This window comes from Culex quinquefasciatus, chromosome 2, assembly GCF_015732765.1.
Source record: "Culex quinquefasciatus strain JHB chromosome 2, VPISU_Cqui_1.0_pri_paternal, whole genome shotgun sequence".
Lineage (NCBI taxonomy): Eukaryota > Metazoa > Arthropoda > Insecta > Diptera > Culicidae > Culex > Culex quinquefasciatus.
In genome coordinates, this window is record NC_051862.1 from 59,936,221 (window position 1) to 59,953,715 (window position 17,495).

A 17,495-nucleotide genomic window follows, 5' to 3' on the forward strand; every position below is an offset into this window, starting at 1 on the left:
TTTTTGGTTGTTGTGCACCTTTATTCAAACATTTTACAAAACATTTCAAAATGATTTTACAGACATGAATCAAAAAAAAAGTGTAGAAAAATATATATCTGATAGTTTTTAATTCGTCAAATTTTTAATTGAAGTTTATAAAAAAAAATAGCTATCTGATTTATTAACTCATTCTGAAACATTTTTTTAAAATATTTACAGCGATCTTGATTATTGCAGTTTAACTAATTTTGAAACATTTTTTAATTTTAAAAAATACTTGTAGCGATTTTTATTTACAATGTGATTAATCAGCAAAACTCTATCATTGAAAAGTTGTTCTGAAAAATATATATTTATTAGATTATTTGTTTATAAAAAATCTATTTAAATCATAATCCTCAAAAAAGACACAATTCAATTAGAAGTAAAAAAAGGCAAAAACTTCAAGAAATTTTAATTCAGTGTCTTTTTGCACATTTTTCAAGTTTAATAATTGATTCTGATAAATTCAGTATAGAAATGATATTAATTAAATTTAAACAAGCAAATTTCAAAGGCATAATCACAAACAAAACGTTGAATTAGCCACATTTTATGTCAAAAGCCAAAAACAACAAAAAAAACAAATAAATGTTTTGTTATAATATCTGACAATTTGATCTCAAGATTATTTTTTTTAAATTTTGACACTCAGTTTGTTTATGGAGTATATTATTAACAGGCTTTAGGGCCAGTCATAGAACTATTTTGAAAAGCCGTCACGGGCCGGATGAAATGGCTTCACGGGCCGGATCCGGCCCGCGGGCCGTACGTTGGGCAGGCCTGGTTTAAACCTAAATAATAGCCTAAAAACTTCATAAAGTTTCATTGGAACAAATCTGAGTAAATTAATATGAATGGACTTGAAGTTTTAACCTATTGTCCGTTTTCTTGACAATCTACAATAATACCGCCCAGACCTATATGCTTTCTTGCAGTTTTCGATTGGTCAAGTTGGCAGCCCGTTTGTCCACTCAACCTCGCCCTCAAACAAATCTCGACATGCTGCGCTGCCACTGCTGCTGCTCTGAAGAGTGAAGATTTTTGTAACGCGAAGAAAGTGACTGCAGAGGAAAATTCTCCGTTTCCCTTTGTGAAAACGCTAGAAAAGTCTCGGAAAACGGCGCGCTAAACCGCCTGAAAGGATGTCTCTGTTCGGAATGATGGGCGATCTCGAGGATGATCCTATTTTCGGGTGAGTTTGGGGTCGATTTGGGGGCGAAACGGGACCTTGAAATTTGGTCAACATTATGCACATCTCAGGGGGCTGCTGCTTGATGCTCGATGGGGGGAAGAAAAGTGATGTGTGATGTCACATACGCATGATGGTGCGGGAGATGAAAGGCGTCAAGGTTTGCTTTGATTTTGCGGGTTTTCTGAAGATGGATTTTGTTTTTTCTTTGTTTTGCAGACATCACATGCGTTCGATGCGCCAGATGAATAACATGATGAACTCGCTGTTTGCCGATCCGTTTGGGATGTTTGGCGGCGTTGGTGGCGGGATGGAGAGCATTGCCGGACCGTCGCTGATGGGGCCTCGAGTTGGGGCGATGATGCCGTTTATGGGCGGTCCGAGCATGAGCATGAACCGGCTGTTGAACGGCAACGGGGACGGAACTTCGTACTGCAGCAGCAGCGTTTTTTCGATGACTTCGGGGCCGAACGGACCGCAGGTTTACCAGGCCACGTCCAGCACACGCTCCGGACCGGGTGGCATCAAGGAGACTCGCAAAACCGTTCAGGACAGTCGAAGTGGCACGAAGAAGATGGCCATCGGGCACCACATCGGCGAGCGGGCACACATTATCGAGCGCGAGCAGAACGTGCGCACGGGTGAGCAGGAGGAACGGCAGGACTACATCAACCTGGACGACGAGGAGGCGGAGGAGTTTGACCGCGAGTTCCAAACCAAGGCACGCAGCTCGATGAGCCTGTCCGGGGGACGCCGCTCCGGGGCGGAGATCATGGAGTTGCCGTCGAACCAGCCAAAGTGAGTGTTAGGAGGAGAGTTTTGTGTTTTACTAGAATTTAAATTGTTTTTGTTACGCAGTCTTGAAGATATGCCAAATTTCTATTATTTGAATGAAGACGACAAAAGAAGATAAATTTGCAAGATCTTAAAATTGTCACATGAGATTGATCAGTTGAAAACAAAGCATAACACATACACAAACACAACACTTTTGCAACATTATTTTTCGTTCTGTACCGCAATCTGCCCCATTTTAGCCCACCGCACATCCGCGCCATTACAAACTCGCCGCACAACGTGACCATGCCGGGCGCCAGCAGCAGTCCTCAACATTCCCCAGCGAGCCGCAACCGCATCACCGGTGGGCCCTCCGTAACGCCACGTCGCGCCATCCGATCGCCGGCCTCGTCCCCGCTGCTGGCTCTGCCACCGACCTCCAGCGCGTCCGGTGGCCACATCACGACCAGGTATAAAGCTTCCCGCGTCCAACATCACCTACGTGCTTCGGAGGTCTTTCTCTTCTCCGCAACTAATTTTCAACGCGTCCTCGACTTAAAACCTTCGACTTCTGGGAATTACTCGTTTTTTGGAAGAATAGAAGTTTCTAACACTTATTTTTCTCTCTTCCCCCCAGCGTCCATCCGCACCCGTACAGCATGGCCGGCCGGAAGAACCGTGCCATCAAGGGTCCGTCGTCGTCGTCGGCGGCTGCGTCGACGTCCTCGCCGTATCACAACAATCACCAGTAGACGACGACCGCGGAGCAGATTAGGACGGACCCTTCGTTTCCAGTCGATATGATTTGTGAGCCGTCAAAGCTCTCCAAAATTTGCTTCCTTTTTCCAAAAGGATCATTATTCTGCGTTGCTCTGCTCGCAAACAAGTGAGACAGAGCACACAGTTTCTGACAAATTCGTAGATGTTTCGGTGTTCCGTTAAAAGAGTTGACTAACGATTTAAGTTTAAGTTGTAGTTAAGCGATTATTTCAATTACCGTTTTTCACAAAATCAAACTATACCAACAAGAGAGTAAATGTAATCACTACAATGGCTAAATAGGAAAAAGCGTTGTAGATATTGCGGAATCCACGAGGCTCAATCAATCCTGCAAGTGGGAAATCCAGAGCCAGAACTAAGTATTTCCAATGTTCGCGCAAGCAAAGGTTCATAACAATCGCTTCGTATTCGTAATCAAATCAATTTCTAACACAGCACACTCTATCAACAAAAAACTGCACCAGCCCCCGCAGAGAGCGCGCGCGCTCGAGTGGAGAGAAAAAAAACAGCCAAATTTAATTTTAAAACTTATTCCAACAAAAAGGATTTGTGACAGAGTGAAGAAGGTTAAAAATTAAAACAAAACTATTGTAACAACCAATAGAGACACTTTTAGAGTAGAAAGTTTTGCAGATGTTCAGTTTTTTTACCTGAGTGAATTTAAGATGACGAGCAAAGAAGAGAAGAGGAAGAAGACGAGTAGGGTAATTTGTAGTTGGGTATTTTTGTTCTTTTAATTTATAATGCGATTGTAAAAGAAAACAAAAACTATATAAACAAATAAAAAGTAAATGAGCATAAACAAAACCCGTTTCGTTTTGCGTATTTATTAGAAAGTAAAGCTTTTATTATTCATTATACAGTGTGAAGTGCGTCTAAACTAATACCAAGCAGGATTATGGGTGTCAAATGCCGAATCACAAAACTATAAAATTGCAGCCGTCGTCCTGGGGCGGGGGTCACGCGATGTTGCTGGGTGAGTGCGGAGTTTTCTTGCGCTTGGTGTTTTGAATTTTGATGTTCAGCAGCCGGTTGATGCGCGCGTCCTCGAACCGGGCCATGGCCTGCAGGCGGTCGTTCGTTTCCAGGATCGCTCGGTTGTATACCTTTTCTGTGGGAGGGAAAAATATATAAAAATGAAGATCACCATTAGAAAAAAGGAAACATGGAATTCAAGCAAGATCTGTATTGCTGAAGAAGCTGCAAAGTTCATGAATGACAGGTGCTAAGAAATGCATTTTAGGAACATAACTACGAAAAGTTCAGGACAATTTCTATCAGAGAAAGAAATTCCTAAGTCATTACAAACATCATTTAGCTGTACAGCGAATTCCTAGTGAATTGATACATGTACCTAAATATCCCAATAAAACGTTAATGACCTGATTGCGGAAGAAACCGTTTGGTATAAGAATAACAATATAAATTTACCAAACAAATGAATCCTGGCAAATTGTCTAAAAATACATTCCAGGTACCCGTTGGAAGCTCGGTCTTCTACACCATCTGAGTAACAAGTCGACTTTTGCCTTCAGTCCGAAACCCCTTCCCACTTACCCTCATTCTTATCAATAAGAAAACACTGGATACGGAGAACGAGTATTCTCACGAAAAACAAAACCAAATCTAAGATTACACAGAACACAGAAGATTAAAAGAGAGTTGAAGAACGTCAAAAATACTCTATGCACTCTAGGTATTTAACATTTACGTCCGTGTTAGGGGAGCGCTTCTGCAGTGGCCAGGTGCTTGAGTTCACGTTGGCGTTTCGGAAGTGGAACAATTCAAGCGTATTTGAATTTGATAATTCGTAAATAGATTCGAGAACCTATCAAAAAACGGTTTTGTTTACAACTGCCGCATAGGACCTATTGAAAACTAACCCGAGACTTATATATATCTTAAACCTAGAATTTTTCAGGGGTACACAATTGGGCCGTTGTTGAGAGTATGATAGAAAATTTCAGACAAAATTTCGAATAAAGGGGTGCGCAAATCGTACTGTTACGCTTCACTGCCGCTCTAATCTTGTATGTCCCAAACGGTAAGCAAAAAAAAAGCAAGATTCGTGTTAGGAATTTTTGAGACTTTCCGGAATAAAGTGCCGTCATCTGGAGCAAATCGGGACTAAGTCTGAATTGGGCCTGCAATTTTTAGAGCACTTATCACGGTTTGTTTCGTAGAACAAAGTTAAGATAACAACAAAAAAATAATCGGCAAGTCAGATCTTTGGCACCATGAAAGAAGGCCTCTTTCTCGACATTTAGCTATGCAACTTTTTTTTTGTAGATGTTTTATCGATTTTATAGGATATTTCTTCAGAAAATTCGCTGAAAATTGACATATTCATGTTGATATCCACCAAATTTCTTATGAATATGTTTTGAGGGACTTTGAATTACATATTTTACCAAAACTTGACTTCCATAAAAAAATATCCGGATCAAATTTACCAGATGTCTAGCTTCTTCGAAATTTCCCCAAAATCATAGTTGGAAGAAACCAGTCAATCGAATATATATTTTTTTGTATAATTTGTCTTGAAAGTAAAGCAATATATTTTTGGGTACAAATTTGAGCATTAATTAATGCAACACAGATTATGTTGGTTTGATATAGGCATATGTCGGATTTCGTGATTAAGTAAAAAGTGACTTTTTCCAACTTTTTTGGATTGAATTATCTTTCACATGATGAACCCCACCAACTCAGATGATTGTGATGATAATATTTTGTTGGAACATAAAAATGAAATCACAAAAAAAATTACCAACTATGGGTTCAACATTTCAATTTAAAAAGGTTTTAAAATATTAATTTACAGATTTTTGTATACTTGCATATCACTTTTCTTCGGACTGCCACTAAACTTTAATGGAGACTTGTACGAAAAAAAACAATGATTCGTAATGGCTTAATTTGACCTAAGGAATCAATGAATAACGTTTTACCCAAATCGAAAAACACAAAAATTGAAAACAGATTTTCTAGATTCTCACTAAGATCTGAAAGAGAAGGTCAAATGCGTGAGATGAGGAAAAAGACTCGATGAAAGAGAGGTTTTGAAACAACGCGATAGAGGCAGAAACCGCAGAAATTATATGATCAAATGGCACATGGCGATTAATATTGCAGACGAGATACCTGCTCTTCTAGCTCTGTATGCACTTTGGATGTCTAAAGTCCACATTCGACATCGGATAAGATCCTGAAGGGGCTGGTATACAACTAGTGTTCCTGTCGTAAACGAACAAAAATGTGTGATGTTGTTTTGACAAAGAACAAAGGCCTGAGGGCTGTACATCAAATGCGATGTCAATGCAGAACAACCCAAAAGCGTACTTTAATCTTACGTCCTTATTAGAGAAGCGCTGCACTTGCTGTGTAGTACAAGCCAAGGTACCAAGGAAAGAAGTTCCTTAAAAGTTTTTCATATAAGGTTCTCGGTTAAACCGGAATATCAAAATGATTTGGGATTATGGGACTAATTTGGTTTGATTCACCAGTTTAACCAGCGTTATACTGACCCTTGATGAAGCTCAACTTCTCCGGCTCCAGCTGGATCGTCGGCATCGGGTTGCTGCTCGGGTTGTTGTTTGATTTCCGTCCGGTAACGCTGCTCACGGCAAGCCGCTCGTGGCCCCACAGCGCCACCGCCAGCCGGCTCACAAACTTGAGGTCGTACTTTTCGCCCCGCTCGGTCGTGTCAATCTCCTCCATCGTGCGGGCCGGAATGATAGAGTCGCAGACGACGACGTCACCGTTGTCCAGAGAGTAAGCGGAGCAAAGTGAAATCAATTTTGGAGGTTCCTCGTTCTGTGGTAGGATCAACGATGGTGATGGCGATGCTTGGGTCGGATTAATCTGGACATGCTTGATGGGAACTTCCGCAGGACAGATGTTTTCTTGTATCGTTGGAATGGGTTTACTCAATGCATTGGGATTGACAGAACGCAGCTTGTGCGTAAGTTCTCGGTTGATCTGAACAAGGTTATCGTTTCGAGCGTGAACATCCCGCAACCGAGCTACGAGATGGTGGTTTCGGCGTTTGAGCCACTCATTCTCCCTTCGTAGCCGTTCCAGCTCTTCCATCGGAGAAAGAGTTACCGAATGTTGGGTCTGGATCTGTTCATCAGGTGGTTTATCGTACTCGTATAGTTCCTCTTCCAGGAACTCCAACTCTTGTTGCCTTGGATTGTTTTCTTCCCATGTGGCAGGAACTTCTCTTCGAACCCGCTTCGGGTACTGATGGTTGCTGCATTCACCAGTGTCACCGCCAGTGTGAATCGAGCTGGCTTGAAACTCGTTCACAATCGTGTCCAGCAGGCGATTCTGCATCGGTCCATTCCCGTTTTGATCCGTCTGTTGGGCAAACTGCTCCTCTAAAAAGTTGTTCAATCCCTCAACTTCCGCAGAACTTCCAAAGTTTTCAAATCCCTCATCCGGCTTCTCCTCCTTGATTGTCATCTCCATCCGGAGTCCGTGCTCCAAGCTACTGCAATTCCGCTCGTCCACCGACGTCCTCATCTTGCGGTTCCACTGGATGTCCTTGATCCGCAGATAAAACTGATGAAAGCTGTCCAGATGTCGGCAGCAAACGGAACACACGAATCCCGCGTCAACCCGGGGAACTTCCTCGGTGAAGTAACGCCGGATCAGGGTCTCCAAGCTGCGCTGGAGACCTTCTCCGCTGTGGATTTCGACGAGCGATTCACCGGCCCCAGGTTTAGCTAGACACAGCACACAGAATCGAAACTCGGATTTGTCGGACTGGTGCTGGTAGTGTCTTACGGAATCCATGGCGTCATTAGTTTGGATTCGCCATCAATGCTGGGTGACACGTTTTAAAATTCTGAATTTCAGCTTTTAAAATGTTCGAGTAGTTGATTAGTTAAAAGTCGCACAAATTTACACGAAACGCAACGAAAAGAACCACTTCAGATGCTTGTGATACTTGAAGACTGGAGGCACTTAGAAATGTCAAACTTTTTGTTTGTTTACCGAATGAAGTTGTGGGTGTAGGAGAAAAGTCGAAATAAATGTGGTCGATTAGAATGAAACACTGAAATAATTTTGTCAGGTATTTTTATCACACACATTTGCAAGTTAATTAAAAAAAGTTTGAAAATTATATAAATAATGTAGGAGACACCGCGGTTTGAACAGATTGTCTTAATTCACTTCTCTATTACCGATGAGATCATCAAGCAAGTTCCCAGACACGACAAGCTCGTTGATGTCTACCAAATGCCTCGTTGACAAAGAAAGAGTAACCAAAAGTGTTGCATTTTCGATAGATGTCACATGGATGTCTCGATGAAAATTCATTTTAATGTCCAAGGTAGCTAAAATTTGGACTGGGCTTTCAAGTCTGGAGAAATTTCTGATATGTGAGGCAGGTAATGGATTATAACATTATTCATTTATTACGATTAATCGGTTAGTGTAGGAACAAATGGTGCTCGTCAGTTAAGCTCAGTAATCAGTTGAAGACTGGCTAATGGCTTGTTGAGCGCTGGCCTGGATGGATATCTTCTCATAGGCGTCCAGCCCCGCAACCTTCGCAACGTGTTGCCTCGCCTTATCTGAAATTTTGAAGCTGCCGTCATCTGGGGCGAGGTGTTCTAAAAATGTGTTAACATTAAGTAATGAAACAATGATTTCTTTCCGTTCTAACTAAATAAGAAAAACTAATGATTAATTCGTCACATTTATTGCAATGATCGTTTAGAGCTAGACTGTATAATTGGAAAATATTTTCGCTAGAATTGTTAACAACTAAAACTGAAAAAAAACAACGAACCTAACACTACATGGCAAGGATCGGGGGAACCCTTTTATGTACACAAGTTGCAGGAAGCACACTTTAAAAACGGTGTAAATGTATACTTTGAAAAACGGTGTTCGATTCTGATATTGTACGAGATAAAAAATGAACCTGTAGATATTTTGTATAGCTGATTAGACGAGAATACCACGTATACAAATAGCGTGTAAAGTTGTAGCCACAAGATGAAAACGTTGTTTTGTAATGCTTAAGTCAGTATGGTGTAAGTATATGGTTTGCGTTCTGTTCTGTCTGTAAAGTGTTGTTCCCACGGTAGAAATTGTATGTTTGCTCCTATCGGAAGGTAATAATGGTACTGCCAATACTCTTTTCGCTGCAGATATGATCCAGAGCTTGCTCGACTTCGTTCGGGGTGTAGACCTTAAAAAAGAGCAAAGTTAGGAATTGTTCTACTGCGTTAAGCTGGTGATCTTACTCGATCCACGACGGTTTTAAGCGTTTCGTCGTTCACGAATCCGGCCAGTCGATCCAGCACCAAGTGACACACGTGTGGACCACCCCAGTCGGGGTGCGTTCGAAAGATCACCGACGCCGTCTTCTTCAGCTTGACCAGCACTCCCAGCAGCAGTCGCATCAGCGGCCCGTACTCATCCGAGGCCAGTTCCGGCTCTACGGCGTCCACGATGACGCCCCGCTTGGCGAGAAACTTTTCGAGAAATTTGTAATCGTACGCGATGCGCGTCGTCAGAAAGATAAAGTCGAACTTGTCCCGGCTGGCGAGCTCGTTGATGAGGTTCGATTTTTCCACGTTCACGTCGATAAAGTTCGACCGGAAGTGCTCGTTGGCGAACACGATGATGTCGGAGGCGCCTGAGAATGGAAATTGGGTGTTAAACTTATCTTTTCTTATTATATGTTATTTAATTGTACCTCTCTCTTCTGATTTGCGTTATGAGGATAGAAAGCATGTTATTTTTGAAAATTTCTAGCAATTAAATAATAACTGAACAATAACTTACCCAATTCGTGAATAACCGGTGCCGATCGAGTATGGCAAGTAACCGCAACGTTGGCTCCCCATTTGTGGGCTAGTTGGGTAATTACGCAGCCAACGGGTGAGCAGGCATCCTGAACTAGAATGCGCTTTCCCTTGCACGTGTGTTCCGTAAGCCCATGCGAATCCATCAAGCTTAATGCGATGCAGCCACTATAAGGTAAGCTGGCAGCTCCTTCAAACCCAATCAAAAACGGTTTCCTCGATATCCTAGTTTCCGGCACCACAACCAGTTCCGAAGCCGCACCCGACTCGTACCACTGTGCTGCGAGCCAAACTTCGTCTCCAATCTCCAGCCCACTCTTCGAGCCCTTCCCAACGGCCTCCACAATTCCGGCACACGACCGTCCCAGCACCAGCGGAAGCTCCGGATTATAGTTAACGTCGTAGTTGCGTATCAATCTACGCAACGTTCGTCCATAGCCGAACGCAATCCGGCGATCGATCCGGTTCAGGGCGGCAGCTCGAACGCGCACCAAAATATCGCTGGAAGCTTCAAATTGAGGCACCGAAGTGTTGCAAACCACCACGTTGTCCGGATCGCGGAACGAGGTGCACGCGATCGATTTCATGATCGGGGTGGCCAGATGGGGTCGGGCGAGCCAAAAGCCCAGCAAGACGCCGCCGGTTGTTCCGAACCCGAGCCCAACCAGGATGAAGAAGGCGTTGTTGCGGGAGACTGAAGAGAGAAATTCGAAGTTATACATTTACCATCATTCTTGCCATGTTTATTAATTGATTCTCGACTCAAAATAATTTTAAAAGAACGTGAAAACCTTAATTAGAACGTGCTGAGGAAATCTGTTCTTCTAGTACGGACGTAAAATATCAAATCATACTCGTAATCGCTTATCTAGTTTTGAGTACAATTTTTAAACGATTCTCTCTTTTTGTTGCGGTTGAGTTTTTACACACTATATTGTATTGAAGCACTTTTAGATTTACTGTTTTTTTTTCACGCCTTGTAAAGATATCTTGGAAAACATGCCATACACTCAAAAAAAATCCCATGAACAGGACCGAAATACTATCCGTATTTCTCACGATATGCTCCGTTTTTTCGTTTGTAGCCTTTGATGCCAACCTTAATACTTAATAGGAGATCTGCAATATATTCAGTAGGATGTAACAAAAATGACTTTTTGGCGGGCATTCAGGGGTTTGTTCCGGTGGGCATACTGAGCCTAAATCCCAAATATGAGCTTGATTAGACGTAACAGGAGCTGGCGCTCCGCCTTTCAATTTTAAATGGGATTTAACCCGTAAAAAAAGATTTTTTCAAAAATGTCACTTTTTGAGGCATTTTGGCCACCAATGCGTTTACCAAAAACATCACTGGCGTGTAGGCCAGATCCTTGCGCATCTTTTGGTATAAATAACATTGAAGTTTGGAGCATCCTGGAGCTCGGTACAGACCTTCAAAGTTTGGCATTTTTTCGAAAAATCGGTCCCACGCCTACACGCCAGTGATGTTTTTGGTAAACGCATTGGTGGCCAAATGCCTCAAAAAGTGACATTTTTGAAAAATCTATTTTTACGGGTTAAATCCCATTTAAAATTGAAAGGCGGAGCGCCAGCTCCTGTTACGTCCAATCAAGCTCATATTTGGGATTTAGGCTCAGTATGCCCACCGGAACAAACCCCTGAATGCCCGCCAAAAAGTCATTTTTGTTACACTCTAATATTCAGCTGCATCTTACAAAACCAATGTTTTATTGGTTATTATTTGAATCGTGGGCAGGTTGTACAACATTATCTGTTTGTGTTGATCTTGTTCAGAAGATATGTGACATTTTCCAATTGTTTCAATTCGTCCTACTCCGGAATTCAACTGCCTTCGGTGCATAACGCTTCATTCTTAGGCACTTGGTTTTTACGTCCGCAACAGAGAAAAGCAACACTTTGTCAACACTGCTTGTACTTACTCTCATCCCGAAACAGTATCCTCAGCTGCTCGTAGATCATGGTGGGATCGGCCACCTCTTTGGCAGTGTCTTTCAGTCTTTGAAGCAGCGCCAGCAGGTTAGACATAACATTTCTCGCGGCAGAACTTGCCTCGCTGTTGGCTTCACTGATGGCCTAAAAGCAAAACAAAACAATTTAACCAAATCCTCAAGCCAAATGCTTCAGAACCTTTACCCTGATGGCCAAGTTGCGTCCCTCGTCCGAGTATTGTCGCACAACGCGCATCCCGCTCTCGGTGGCCATGCTGAGGTTGGACTGTTGTGATCACCCAAATGCAATGCGGGAAGAAACAGCTGATTAATGCCCGAAACACAACTTTCACAAGCTGGTTGATACACGATTGTTCCACACGCCCGGTTATAGCTATGTTACATTATCTTATCGCACTAGAACATCAAACCCTAATCCGCAACGATCGATCGATCACCCGCGACAGAGATATCGTGATGGAAGAGGCATGAACAAAGAAAGATACAAATGAGCAACAGTTATTGAGATGTATTTCGATTTGTTTGCAACCATAACCAACATCAACTACAGGTACTTAAATGGGGTTACATAACTCTCGTTACCAAAAATATGCAAATGAGTGCGCCAACTAGTCTACAATACAAAACGTGCAATAACATCAAAACCAACAAAAATAAAGTGCATGCAACAAGAACAAACAAAGCTGCTAGAATGCCTTACCTTCAACACTTCTGCCGATTCTCCGAGACGGCTCCGAAATTCGTCCATTTTCGACTTTTGTCAACGTTTAGGAAGTTGTTGAAGGTGAGCCAATTGGGCAATATTCTCAGTTATCAGGGACAATCTCGAACATCAATGTTTTAGCATCGATTTCAATGCATTTTCGGTGGTCTTTCGAGGTTTTTGTTCATTCTTCTAGGGAATAAAGGAATTTCATTAGCGTTAAACAAGTTTTCTTTGAATCAAACGTGATAACAGCTAATTTGATTATTTACACTGAATAAACAACAATTTTTAGCATCAAATTAAAATCACAACTTACGATACTTTATTCCCTAGCTAAATTCATGCAATATTGGAGACTTTTACACCTATTTTCCAGCTTTTCTACATATTTTCTAGTGATAAAACTAGAATAAAAACAAATCGATTTTGTTTTCGTGGGGATGACGTTTCCGAGACTGTTACTGCTGCTTCGAGTTCCCGGCACTGAGTGGCGTTTCATTCTTTCTTTAGCTTCGATCGCGAGGATAAGTGTGAACGGACCTTAACATTATATTGGACGTGCAGGAATAGATACGACCACATAGGGGAGCTATAGAGGAGAAAATCGTGACGTCAGAAATGAACTCAAATCACTCAAAGTTCATTTTGTGAGTGACTTTAACATTTTGGCCTAGTTTGACAGCTACCTTGTCTCCAGTTTTTTTGTGGGAGAGAAAAGGAGGCGAATACTTTATGAAAATCATACCTGTCAAAATTTCTAGCCTCAAAATTTTGTCGCGAGTTGCTTTTCTCCTCTATTGTTGTATTTTTCATTAAAAGTGTTTCAACATAAAAATCTTATTTATTAATATAGTTGAAAAATTGATTTCAGAAGAATTGATTATGAAAGCATTAAAATTTAAAATCGCTTAAAAGTGGCAATATTTCAGGACATAATTCGAAAATCTCCCTGACCCTGCTCAAAGCACGCATACCTAAACAATCTTTTTGAGTCATTTTACCTAAAATTATGTGTGAAAAAGTGAAATTTAACAAAAGCTGTTGAAAATTTTACCTGTTCCTGCTGTAAAATTACAGCAATTTTTACAGTGTTAAAAGCGCCTGAAAAGTTTAGACTCGTTTGTCCAAAGCCTCGATTATTCAAAGTTTTGATTATCCAAAGTTCGATTATCCGAAGGTTTGTATGGAACTTCGAGTATTTGTATTTGTATTTGTATTTTATTTTTCAACAATATACCGAAGGTACAACCTTTTTTGTATACATTGACTTAAATGATAAGGACCTTATGTTTCATTAAAACTAAAAACTAACAACTAAATTAAAAACTAAAACGAAATAAACTGAAGATATAAAAACATAGATAATACGACAAATTACTTGTTAAAGTAGAATTCAGTAATAAATTTAAGACTAATTATCAGCTGTGTATGTAGTTATAAAAGAGTGTGTAATACAAGGCACTGCTTAATCAAAAACCAAAACAAAACTCAAATTGAATTTTTTAAATGCTCTTTACACCTACGCTTGAATTCACTAAATAAAGTTATAGATTTTAAGTTATGCGGCAAATCATTCCACAAACGTGCGCCTCGAACTGCGAATGAATTTCCCATAAAGTTAGTGTGGTGAACTGGTATTATAATATTATTTGTGCGATTTGAACGACTGAAAACTAAACTTTCGAAAAGATATTGCGGTTCTTTGAAATTTATAAGTTTGAATAAAAATAACAATAATTGAAACTGATAGAACTTGCACAAAGACAAATCAAAAATTGACCTTTGAAATTGTGAAACATGATCGAATCTCCTTAAATTGTAGATGAAACGGATACAACTGTTGAAGCAAACTTGTAGATGTCTTTCAGTGTCAACATTCATTTTAGAAAATATAACATTACCGTAAATGAAATGAGGCATTAATAGTGTGTGTACTAGCTTTATTTTAGTGTCAATTGATAATGTGTGTCTATGGCAATTTAGAGTTCGAAGAGTTGAATAGACCTTTTTCTTTATTAGAGATACATGATCATCCCATGTAAGATGTTTGTTCATTTTAATACCTAAGTTCAAGCATTCATCAACTATTTCTACATTTTCATTGTCGATTTGAATAGGAGGTAAGTGAGGAAGAACTGTATTCTGACGGGAAAAAATTATTGCTTTTGTTTTTGAAGTATTTAGAACAAGTCCATTATCCTTACAGTAACGAGAAATAGCAGATAAATCAGAGTTTATTAGAGATATTTTGTTAGGAAGCTGATCAACTGGGCAAGAAAGGTAAATCTGTGTATCATCGGCAAAAGATTGTTTATTACAATGAGTTATAAAACTAGGCAAATCGTTAACGGATAATGTATACGCCAACGGACCAAAAACGGATCCTTGCGGTACACCTCTTTTGTGGACCTAAACTGAGATCGGACCCCGTTAATTTGAACTAATTGCGAACGGTCGCTCAGGTAGCTTTTCATAAGATCACAAGCATCACTAGAAAATTGAAATTGTTCTTTAAGTTTATCTATAAATATTCTGTGGTCAATCAAATCAAAGGCTTTAGTGAAGTCCAATAAGATAAGTACTGTAACATAGTTAGAATCAAATGATGCATTTATATCCTGGCAAACTTTTGTAATAATGGTGGATGTACTATGGTGTTCTCGAAAACCAGATTGAAATGGTGTGATAAGTTTTTTGAATGTAACATATTGAACTATTTGATCCTTCAGCAAGATTTCACAACCTTTTGATAATGATGGCAAAATAGAAATAGGTCTCAGATCGTTAGGATTAGATGGATTTTTTATTTTAGGTATCGGTTTAACTATAGCCAGTTTATATATTGTTGGAAAGGTATTTGTAGAAATGATTTTATTGTATAAAAGCGTAATGTATGGAACCAAAAGATCAAGAAAAAGTTTAACAAATTTAAGTGGAATTTCATCATACCCTATTGCATCAGATTTAATTCTAAGTATAGCTTTATGGACTTCATCTTCAGTAACAGCTCGGAATTTGAATTGGTCTTCTTCAACGATATCAGGAATGATAGTAGGTTGTCTGTTTCCAGTTGGATAGTTCTCAATTTTTTGGATAAAACAGTTATTAACATCTTCAGGTTTAAATTTATCGTCAAGGTTATCTGGGTCGTCCCTAAATCCAAGGCTTTTGAAGTTTTTCCAAATTGTAATCGAATCACGAACACAGAAAATAATTTTTTCGTTTTGTTATTTATTTTAAGATTTATTATAAAATTTGCGTTCTGCGACCCCATTTTGGTCAAATTTGAAGTTTGAACAGTAGATTGCATACAAAATGCATCTTCATCACCCCAACAAAAAATAAGTCAACTTTGAGGTTTTTTTTCCTGATTTTAGATTTTTTTAATGAGTCTTAAACATATTTTACGAATTTTTATGATTTGTGGAAATTATTAATTGAAAAGTATTTTTTTTTTCAATTTAAGAGACTTTCGTTTTGAAAGGAGAGATAACAGATCTTGTTTTAATTGAGCCATTCGAAATTTACCTATATTTTTTGGCCTTTAAAATTTCGATTAAAATCAAGTCAAACTTTTAATTCTAAAGCAAAAGTATTACAAAATAAATATGTGATTATAGTTTTGCTACTATCACAATTTTTCAAAATATTTTAAGATCCTTGAAAAAGGTGGATTTTTGTGGTGTTCACTTTGTGCTATGTTCGTGTTCATGTTCGAGTCATGCATGCAGTGGGGGGTCATTGTGGTAATTGATATTTATTGCGCGTCAGTATCGTGCAAGCAGTGGTGGTGATGGGATGGTGGATTTTTGTGGTGTTCTCTTTGTGCTATGATCGTGTTCATGTTCGAGTCATGCATGCAGTGGGGGGTCATTGTGGTAATTGATATTTATTGCGCGTCAGTATCGTGCAAGCAGTGGTGGTGATGGGATGGTGGATTTTTGTGGTGTTCACTTTGTGCTATGTTCGTGTTCATGTTCGAGTCATGCATGCAGTGGGGGGTCATTGTGGTAATTGATATTTATTGCGCGTCAGTATCGTGCAAGCAGTGGTGGTGATGGGATGGTGGATTTTTGTGGTGTTCTCTTTGTGCTATGATCGTGTTCATGTTCGAGTCATGCATGCAGTGGGGGGTCATTGTGGTAATTGATATTTATTGCGCGTCAGTATCGTGCAAGCAGTGGTGGTGATGGGATGGTGGATTTTTGTGGTGTTCTCTTTGTGCTATGATCGTGTTCATGTTCGAGTCATGCATGCAGTGGGGGGTCATTGTGGTAATTGATATTTATTGCGCGTCAGTATCGTGCAAGCAGTGGTGGTGATGGGATGGTGGATTTTTGTGGTGTTCACTTTGTGCTATGTTCGTGTTCATGTTCGAGTCATGCATGCAGTGGGGGTCATTGTGGTAATTGATATTTATTGCGCGTCAGTATCGTGCAAGCAGTGGTGGTGATGGGATGGTGGATTTTTGTGGTGTTCTCTTTGTGCTATGATCGTGTTCATGTTCGAGTCATGCATGCAGTGGGGGGTCATTGTGGTAATTGATATTTATTGCGCGTCAGTATCGTGCAAGCAGTGGTGGTGATGGGATGGTTGATTTTTGTGGTGTTCACTTTGTGCTATGTTCGTGTTCATGTTCGAGTCATGCATGCAGTGGGGGTCATTGTGGTAATTGATATTTATTGCGCGTCAGTATCGTGCAAGCAGTGGTGGTGATGGGATGGTGGATTTTTGTGGTGTTCACTTTGTGCTATGTTCGTGTTCATGTTCGAGTCATGCATGCAGTGGGGGTCATTGTGGTAATTGATATTTATTGCGCGTCAGTATCGTGCAAGCAGTGGTGGTGATGGGATGGTGGATTTTGTGGTGTTCACTTTGTGCTATGTTCGTGTTCATGTTCGAGTCATGCATGCAGTGGGGGGTCATTGTGGTAATTGATATTTATTGCGCGTCAGTATCGTGCAAGCAGTGGTGGTGATGGGATGGTGGATTTTTGTGGTGTTCTCTTTGTGCTATGTTCGTGTTCATGTTCGAGTCATGCATGCAGTGGGGGGTCATTGTGGTAATTGATATTTATTGCGCGTCAGTATCGTGCAAGCAGTGGTGGTGATGGGATGGTGGATTTTTGTGGTGTTCTCTTTGTGCTATGTTCGTGTTCATGTTCGAGTCATGCATGCAGTGGGGGGTCATTGTGGTAATTGATATTTATTGCGCGTCAGTAT

General features: G+C 40.4%; 3 protein-coding genes across 5 annotated transcripts; 1 reads left to right on the plus strand and 2 right to left on the minus strand.

Annotated features, from left to right (window-relative positions):
• Positions 1-1,034: 1,034 nt before the first annotated feature.
• On the plus strand, positions 1,035-3,577 carry LOC6038534 (myeloid leukemia factor). The gene is made up of 4 exons (XM_001848270.2): positions 1,035-1,216; positions 1,433-2,011; positions 2,251-2,460; positions 2,628-3,577. Exons 1-4 carry the CDS (start codon positions 1,167-1,169, stop codon positions 2,740-2,742), a joined length of 954 nt encoding a protein of 317 aa, XP_001848322.2. The 5' UTR covers positions 1,035-1,166; the 3' UTR covers positions 2,743-3,577.
• A 4-nt stretch (positions 3,578-3,581) lies between these two features.
• Positions 3,582-7,720, minus strand: LOC6038533. The gene is made up of 2 exons (XM_001848269.2): positions 6,298-7,720; positions 3,582-3,881 (listed from the first exon to the last, which is right to left on the minus strand). The coding sequence occupies exons 1-2, from the start codon at positions 7,568-7,570 to the stop codon at positions 3,730-3,732; spliced, it is 1,425 nt and encodes a 474-aa protein (XP_001848321.2). The 5' UTR covers positions 7,571-7,720; the 3' UTR covers positions 3,582-3,729.
• A 744-nt stretch (positions 7,721-8,464) lies between these two features.
• On the minus strand, positions 8,465-12,462 carry LOC6049202 (reticulon-4-interacting protein 1, mitochondrial). 3 transcript variants are annotated; one of them, XM_038256678.1, is made up of 7 exons: positions 12,268-12,462; positions 11,752-11,832; positions 11,538-11,691; positions 9,578-10,291; positions 9,489-9,497; positions 9,034-9,428; positions 8,465-8,978 (listed from the first exon to the last, which is right to left on the minus strand). In XM_038256678.1, exons 1-7 carry the CDS (start codon positions 12,313-12,315, stop codon positions 8,892-8,894), a joined length of 1,488 nt encoding a protein of 495 aa, XP_038112606.1. In that variant the 5' UTR covers positions 12,316-12,462; the 3' UTR covers positions 8,465-8,891. The 3 variants fall into 3 exon arrangements, with proteins under 3 accessions (XP_038112606.1, XP_038112608.1, XP_038112607.1); XM_038256680.1 differs by having other exon boundaries at positions 11,752-11,978; positions 12,268-12,461; XM_038256679.1 differs by lacking the exon at positions 9,489-9,497 and having other exon boundaries at positions 12,268-12,457.
• Between the last annotated feature and the right edge of the window lie 5,033 nt (positions 12,463-17,495).

Coding starts and splice junctions, on each gene's coding strand:
- LOC6038534 (XM_001848270.2), top strand. CDS start 1,167: ATGTCTCTGTTCGGAATGATGGGCGATCTCGAGGATGATCCTATTTTC. Junction 2,012..2,250: donor TTGCCGTCGAACCAGCCAAA/GTGAGTGTTAGG, acceptor GCCCCATTTTAG/CCCACCGCACATCCGCGCCA. Junction 2,461..2,627: donor GGTGGCCACATCACGACCAG/GTATAAAGCTTC, acceptor TCTTCCCCCCAG/CGTCCATCCGCACCCGTACA.
- LOC6038533 (XM_001848269.2), bottom strand. CDS start 7,570: ATGGATTCCGTAAGACACTACCAGCACCAGTCCGACAAATCCGAGTTT. Junction 3,882..6,297: donor GAAGTTGAGCTTCATCAAGG/GTCAGTATAACG, acceptor TCCCTCCCACAG/AAAAGGTATACAACCGAGCG.
- LOC6049202 (XM_038256678.1), bottom strand. CDS start 12,315: ATGGACGAATTTCGGAGCCGTCTCGGAGAATCGGCAGAAGTGTTGAAG. Junction 11,833..12,267: donor AATCGGCAGAAGTGTTGAAG/GTAAGGCATTCT, acceptor TGATCACAACAG/TCCAACCTCAGCATGGCCAC. Junction 8,979..9,033: donor TTAAAACCGTCGTGGATCGA/GTAAGATCACCA, acceptor CTCTTTTTTAAG/GTCTACACCCCGAACGAAGT.